This window comes from Colias croceus, chromosome 20 (assembly GCF_905220415.1).
Source record: "Colias croceus chromosome 20, ilColCroc2.1".
NCBI lineage: Eukaryota > Metazoa > Arthropoda > Insecta > Lepidoptera > Pieridae > Colias > Colias croceus.
This window is the reverse complement of record NC_059556.1, coordinates 102,593-110,644: the sequence shown is the minus strand read 5'-3', so window position 1 is coordinate 110,644 and position 8,052 is coordinate 102,593. Positions and strand designations below refer to the sequence as shown.

At 37.4% G+C, this 8,052-nt stretch overlaps 2 protein-coding genes across 3 annotated transcripts; both read right to left on the bottom strand.

The window, feature by feature from the left end:
* Positions 1–2,441: 2,441 nt before the first annotated feature.
* Positions 2,442–7,789, bottom strand: LOC123701081. 2 transcript variants are annotated; one of them, XR_006752674.1, is made up of 3 exons: positions 7,293–7,789; positions 5,646–6,269; positions 2,442–2,918 (listed from the first exon to the last, which is right to left on the bottom strand). XR_006752674.1 is itself a non-coding variant. In XM_045648505.1 (2 exons), the coding sequence occupies exons 1-2, from the start codon at positions 7,495–7,497 to the stop codon at positions 5,728–5,730; spliced, it is 747 nt and encodes a 248-aa protein (XP_045504461.1). In that variant the 5' UTR covers positions 7,498–7,789; the 3' UTR covers positions 5,591–5,727. The 2 variants fall into 2 exon arrangements, 1 of the variants encoding a protein (XP_045504461.1); XM_045648505.1 differs by lacking the exon at positions 2,442–2,918 and having other exon boundaries at positions 5,591–6,269.
* Positions 2,478–2,948, bottom strand: LOC123701006. Its single transcript, XM_045648412.1, has one exon. The coding sequence runs from the start codon at positions 2,946–2,948 to the stop codon at positions 2,478–2,480; it is 471 nt and encodes a 156-aa protein (XP_045504368.1).
* Positions 7,790–8,052: the final 263 nt, after the last annotated feature.

Here is an 8,052-nt window from a genome sequence, read left to right as displayed (position 1 = left end):
AGGACCGCATTTGAGTTATTTTTTGAGGAATTATCCACAATAATGGTCAATGGAACGGACAGTTAGTTTAGTCTGACTAATGACTATAAGCTTAAAGTTGTGATTCAAAATTGACTTAACTACCTACGCGAAAACTGAAACAGCTACGTGTTTAATGTTGTAAGAGCGGAATGTCGGCCTACTACCTATCCGAAAAAAGGATCAACTTTTTAAGAATGTTGTGGTGAGATAATTGGAAATATGAAGTTTTACATACAAAACACAATGAAGACTCTTTGCTATATTTATTATGACGTCATACTATGGATAATATCGGTCTAACTCCCTCCCTGGCGATGAAACAAACCCTTCAGGGCAGGGCTGGTGCCTGGCGCGGCAGTGGCCTGCGACCTTCGAACCTCGAGGTGCTTCGCTTATTTGTCCCATATCCTCTCCTTTCCTGAGTTCGGTGCTTACTCCTTGGTGTTTCTTGTGTGCATTCTTTTCAGTGTTTAGTTAAAATTAAAGTTGTAAAAGTATGTTCGTGTGTACGTGTACTAATGAAATGTTTGGGAAAATAAAGTGGTTATAAACAGTTTAAAAATGACCGGAAGATCCGACGCATCGACTTCTACGGATGACGTGTTGAAGGTGTCAATTCTTTATTGTTAAGAAAGAAAAACCTAAGTAGCATTTATAGTTTACGATTGAATGTTTGTAAACCACACAATTAGAAATAACTGTAGGTACGCTCTAGCCTCTATCAATGCAGTTAGGTAAAAGTTTGCAGTGAGGATGGGTGTGTGCTTTCACACAAATACCTACTACTGAATCGATTACAATAAAATTTGGTAGCTGAAGACCAAGAATAAGGCATAGGCTTATTTTTTATCCCGGAAATCCCACAGGATCGGTAACCATGCGGGTTTTTCTTTGAAAGCGCTGCGAAGCCGCGGGCACTAGTACTTACAATGTTATTGCAGGAATAATATGGAATTTGTATATTAATTGTTTACTTATTAGCTATATTATTGTTCCAGGGTCGCCCCCTCTGCCTGTTCTACTTCACCCACCCGTTCGGCGTGCTGTCCCCCGAGCCGCCCACCATCACCGCCGCCCCCCCACACATCGCGCGCACCTATATCAACATGGAACCGGCTCCGTTCTGGCCTTCATCAGATGACTATGAAAGTTCCTCTTCTCAGACCTTCACCGCAACTGTCCCAAATAACATCAATCTTCGAAGCTATTTAGATCTCCGACGGGAATCTATGTCTTCTCTCTTTTCCAACGACATCTGGCTGAGTTCCAGCGACAGCACGCGGTTCGAGAGGCGCATCCCCTACAATAAGCTGCCCCCCTTGCAATTCCCCGCCAGAGAAGCGGCGGTGGAACAGTACAGTCCGGAGGTGTGGCCGAGGAAGTGCTACAACCCCGAGCGGTTCTCGCTGCCCCCCATAGAGCTGCCGGCGGACGACGGGGCGCCGGACACGCCGCCCAAGAAGTGCCGACGCGAGCTGGGCGTGAAGAAAAGGCGAAGATTAAACAGTGTTCGTAAAATGATGACAGGCCTCATGAGGAGGAATGTTAAAGGTACCTATTATTATTCTTTTCCGTTTAAATTATAACAAACTCTAAATTATTATAGACTAGCTTTCCACCCGCAACTTCGCACGCGCAGTCAAAGAAAAACCCGCATAGTTTCCGTTCCCGTGGGATTTCCGGGATAAAACCTATGATATGTCCCGGGGTAAAAAGTAGCCTATGTCCTTTCTCGGGTATCAAAATATCTCTATACCAAATTTCATGCAAAATGGTTCAGTAGTTAAGGCGTGATTGAGTAACAGACAGACAGACAGAGTTACTTTCGCATTTATAATATTAGTATGGATTTAAAGGAAAATAACAATACTAAATATTATTATGTCTTCATTAATTTTATAAGTGTGAAAATAATATACTTAATAAAGTATTTGTGTTACGGTCACAGTACATGCTCCTGAATGAAACTGAAATCCAACTCAGACGTGACTGAAGCAGACCTGGCTCTAGTTTGCTCAACTGCTCTCTGCTGACAACGAGTTTTCTATTGTTCACGTTCTCGAAAGAATATGATTTTATGAAAGCATAAATTGAAATGAAAGCGTAGAGTTCATTTTAAATATTATACAATGTTACACTACTGCGTTAAAAGCACTAAATTATTCAATTCTAATTTCATAAAAGCATCTTACGATTTTTTCGAAATTCCCCAACAATAATTTGGGGTTTTCTTAAAACATCTATTAAATATTTACTTACGTGTGCCAAATTTTATTAAAATCGTTTCAGCAGTTTTTGTGTGAAGGAGTAAGAAACAAACAAACATAAAAACTTTCGCATTTATAATATTAGTAGGATGAGAAGTTATTTAAATAAATTTTCCAACTGGTGTAGCGGTTTGAGTAGAATAAAACAGTAAAAGCGTATAAATTATTTAATATCTTATGCTCTTATATTTACGGTAACGTCATTCTAAAATTCGCAACGACAAGCAAGAAATAAAACGACACCAATATAAAAACGGCTACACCCAAAAGAAATAGACAGGCGAACAAAATATTGTCATCCAACACTGCACACACGCACACTGCGGCCGCGACGATCACCAAAATCACCCAGAAGAACACCATGAACCAAATGTACACTTCACAAAGAGAGTCACTTTCGTAAACTCCAGCAAAGATAAGGAGAACGTGCACGGCTGCCAGCAGTACTCCTGAAATGCCGCTGAAATACCGCATTATCTTATTGAGCGACCTGGGCAGGCCTCGCTCTTCGGCTCGCGCCATGCCGTGGCTCGTAAAACCGTAGAAAAACATTGCAGATAAAAGCAGACCCAATATCCCAACGGTGATCGCTCCGTGCCTTAACGGGACGCAGCAGCAGCAATCCTGCACCTGCGGGCAGTCGTCTAAAATATATCCCATATTTACACTTTTCGATCTTTCAATTCTGATAGTTGTACGCCGTGTGTACGCCCGAAAATGACGTTATGTCATAATGTATTTGTAAAAATTAGGCATGGACTAGATACATATCGTCACTGGAAAGGCTAAATTACTAAAGCACCAAAAGTGCATTTTACAGGAGAGCGACTTAAAGTTTTTTTTTCTGTTCAAACAGGCATAACTTTTTTTCTTGTATTCCGATGTAATAATGCTGAAGGCAAAAAATCTTTATAAAAATTCTATCTACCATTTAAAATAAACAATATAATGCGTATTACTCTTGTATTTTCAAAGATAGTGTCGCTTTAGTATAAATGCTCTGAAAACTACGTGAGCCAAAAGCGCTTATCTCCATAAACATATTCAGACACAGTAAAGCATAAATATTAATCCCACCAAAAACATAAATGTAAAATTTTACGTTTAATAACAGTTTTGAATAAAGAAATCATGCAATCGAAGTAATCCGCCCTAGCGATACTAGCGCGAGTGAGGCCCAGATTCACAGTCGTGACTTTACTTTACCGCAAAAGAGTCTTCACAAAGTAAACTTTGTATGACCGAAGTTTACTTTCAACATATTTAATTTCAGAGACAATTGCTTGACTTTCCTTAGAAAAGTACGGCCCCAAAGTAAAGTACAGGGTAAGACGTGTAACTGTTACTTTATACGCATAATTTATGTTTTTGAGAACATAATATTATTAAATTAAGTTATATTTCCATAAAAAAAACATATTATATAATAATAACATTATTATTTTATATCAAAAATGAAATGTTTAGAAAAAAAAACATTATGTAGGAACATTATATAGTAGAATTATATCAAAAACCGGTAGACACCGCAAAATTCGTCAGAAAAATAAATAAATAATAATAATGTTATAAGACAAACGAAACAATGCAACGATCAACACATCAACAAAAAAATGTTACTCGACATGACGTTTCGATCTATAACCCAACCATATTAAAATGTGTTTCTGTTCTAGGAAATTGGTTTAAAATGAAGGCCTACATAATTTATACGCATAGTCATGTAAAGTTTACTTTGAGACCAAAGTCATGATTATCGGCTCCTTAGCCTTTACTAAGTAAAGTATAGTTTCTGGAAAGTAAAGATGAGCTTGACACGTCTAAGAAATATATTTTTGGTTGAAAGTAGATCTTTCCATCAAAGTAAAGTTAAAGTGCGATCTATGAATCTCGGCCTGAGTGTGATGTCAGAGGCGCTTCGAATCTACAGATGTTTCGTCCTAAAATATGTAAACTTCAATAATCTATATCTCAGTCATTTATTGATGGATTTCAAAAATTTTTTCGGCCACTGATTAGTTTTGATCTATTTTTTAAGACTAGTAAGGTGAATATATTATTTTCTATTTTTTTAAACTTTTCCATTTTTCCATACAAACAAAATTAATGTCATTGAAAAAAAAATTAAATACAAATAAATTCAGTATTTTCTGATTTTTTCCTTTGTACACTCACTATTACCTAGCTGATTACAAAATTTGAATTTTCTAGGTCATCTGGAAGTGGGTTAGGTTTTGTATATGTCTATAAGTCAGTCAGTCTTAAAAATTGCGATTTTTGGATATTAATATCTACGCAACTGTTTAATCTGTATTTATGAAATTCAAGGTTCTTGTTTATCTTGAGGTCCTCTTGATATGTACCAAATTTGATTTATTTTACTCAAATAGTTTTCGAGTTATAAGGGGGTGAAAAGTGGCTCGAAATGGTTCGTGTAAATATACACACGGCTGCTGCTCGCCAGTTCTCTTCGCTTGAACTCGGCTTGACACGCTGCCGCGTGTCTAGATCACTAACATCCATTGATATTTAGGAAAATAAAAACAACTAATATGCCACATACAACTAATATACAGAATAATACAGTTTTAGTCATTGTAACTTATACATAAGAACTGAATTTAAAGACATCAACTAATTTAACTAACCTTACTTTTGATCTTTGATTTCTTGGATTTGTCTCTGTCCCGAATAGCAGGACATCTTTTTGTGTAATAGTAGTAATAGTCCTACGTTCATCAATTTTCTCGTAAGGCAAATTTACTAAACGACCTTTTCGTTACCATTTGCGGCAAGTCAATAATACTTAAACGACAACAATTAACTGAATGACGCACTTTAGGTTTCTAATCTTACCTTGAAGGACACATGGCAGTAAGAAAAAAAAACTAACCAACAATTACAATAAAAATTATTTTATTTTCTTTAGGTAAGTAAAATAGACGCATCGACAAAAACGAAAAATGCCACTGCTAAAGCGCCATTATCTCCTTAATTAATGCTCAGATTGCTAAAAGACCTAGACCATTGTATAGAGAAGAAAAAACCCAACTCAACCATATAAAAAACGCACTTTAGGTATTTTGGCGCTTTAGTACTTTAGCCTTTCCAGTGACGATATAGACTACTATATGAAATGAATACGTTACATATTATAATATGGTTATTTAATATTTTATACGTTTCTTCTTTTTGTAACCTACATGCAATTTACAATAATGATATACATAGAATTGTATTTTGTTTATTGTATCAACGTTCTCTCAAGTAATAGTAACTATGGATGAAAATAAAATAATAACTATATAAATTCTCTTTAATCAAGTCGCTCATCGCCAACAAAAAATTTATACTTACTAAGACGTAAACGTGTTCATATGGACACACCAGGAAACACTATGGAAAGATGTTCAAAATATTTACTAACTAAACAGTCAAGTCACATTAAATCTGAATTGTCATCACTATCACCACTGCTGCCGCTCTCCAGCTCGTCCACCTCAGGCACCATCTCCATCTTGACCTCCCGCGCCGGCTCCTCCACGAACGCTATGTCCGGGCTCGTGTATGCTATGGACGAACTCCTGATCTGCTGGATCACCTTCAATATCTCTACCTTCGCAGTAAGTTTCTCATCGTCAGTCATTTTTTTGAAAGACGGTATGAGAGACATCAGGAAGTGTTTATCTTCGTCTATGACCTTTTTGGAAGTCGACGGTGCAGGTGTCGCGTCGTGGAGCTTGCGCTTGAGTTTTTTAGGTGTCTTCTTCTCTTTATGCGTGTCGAGGAATTCATTAAGCTTGGGTTCCACCTCCCCCTGCACCTCACTGGGCGCGACATGCGGCAGCAGGAACAGCATCTGCTTGAAGTACACGTAGCGTCTCTTCTTGATGGGGTATCCCTCGCGTATCTTCTTCTCGATTTCTACCTGCCGCCGGAAGGTGTCGCGGAGATTGCGCCATTTCTTGGTCAGATCTGAAACTATAGGCGGAACTTTATAGGCTTAAACTCTGACTAAGATAATATTACTTGTATAATAATTATATCCAAATGTATCTTATTGGTCACCATGCAAAATATTGGGCTGGACGCTGCAGCTGGTAGGTACTTATATTAACATTCTTCAATATACATAATATGACATCTTGAAGTAGATATAGTTTTAATTATAGATATTGGCTAAATAGAATAGTATGTGAATAGTATCATAAGATATTGCAATAATACTGTAAAAATATACCAAGAAAATGATAAAGATTATGACTACAAAATAAACATCCTCCAAACGATCCCCACAGGATGGAAAGCTTTCAAAATATGAACTTATGTGACAAGGTCTTTTAGTAAAAATTCAAATTCAAGGTTTCAGTCGTCAAAGATTATAATCTTAAGAACATTTATTTTATGCTACATTGCATTGCATTATATAAAATAATAAATCAATATACCTAATAGTATATAATGTAGCTGCGGGCAATGCACATTAAAATAAAATAAAAGTTTGGAAGGAGGAAATTCATAATATTAATATTCATATTATGAACATCAAGACTCAAGAGTAAAGCACGTAAACGGACCTATTGTGTATACCTATATACTATGTACCTATATAGGTATCTAAACGATATGTAGGTAATAACTGCAAAATAAAGTTGTAAATTGTAATATGTATTATGTTTCAGTATGTCGAATTGCTTACAAAATTTTTAGGTGAGTATGAAATAGCATTCTTGGAAATTACTGGGTTTATAAATTGTACCTAGTTTGTGAGGAAAATAATAACAATTTAAATACCTATTAATTATTTATTCCTATTTATTATGTTTCCGCGCGATTGACAGGGTTTTATCTTATCTTTAGAGCTCACGGTTAAAGTTAGCAACTCGTCGTGTTAATTAAATGTGTGGTGTTTGTTTGCGTGTATAAATTTATTACCTAGGTACCTATAGTATAGTTTTCAGTGAACTTTTTTTTTAATTCAAAGTTAATACTAGTTAATCTTACCCTTAATTTCCTTTTCACTATCGCTAAGTTGTTCCCACTCCGGTATCAAGTTTTTCGCGACTTCATACCAAACTTTAGTTTTAAAATGGAAATTCAATCTCTCCGGATTATCTTTTTGGTACAGTACTGGCCATTTCTGCACTTCCTTGATCACATTCAACGGTTGAATGTCCTCTAATATTTTCTTACACTTCGGCATCGACATCGTAAGTCATCGCGTTCATTCAAATATCGCGCGCCAACAACGCACGCTAACACATCCTGCGCCAGCCGTGGCGCGGCTATCGCTCGGGGACGAACTAAAATCACTTTCGATATAATATACCTTTATTAGAACTGTTAGAAGTAAACATGAACTGTACTATTAAGTAGATTTTAACACTAGTGAGCACAATTTAGCATTTATTTGATGAAGAACAAAAGGTTTTACGGTAAAACGTAACAGAATGGCGTCCGTCCGAGCCGACGGGCGGTGCGACGTCATGCGAAGCGATCCGACGCGGGCCGGCGCGGGCGAAGGGACGCGGCGGCCCCCTCCCCGCGCGGCTGCTCGCGCTGACCTCGCACGGTACGCGGCACGACCGCATCGCCAGGCCACGCCGCAACCGCCGCGCCACCGTGCGGGGCGCGCCGAATTCAATTCTGAATACGAAGTTAGTCGGCCGGATACTAACAGTTTAGATAGAGATTTGGTAGCAGTGCAGAGTTGAATCATTGAGCAAGTAATACTTGCATATTATGCGTATTTTCTGAATACATA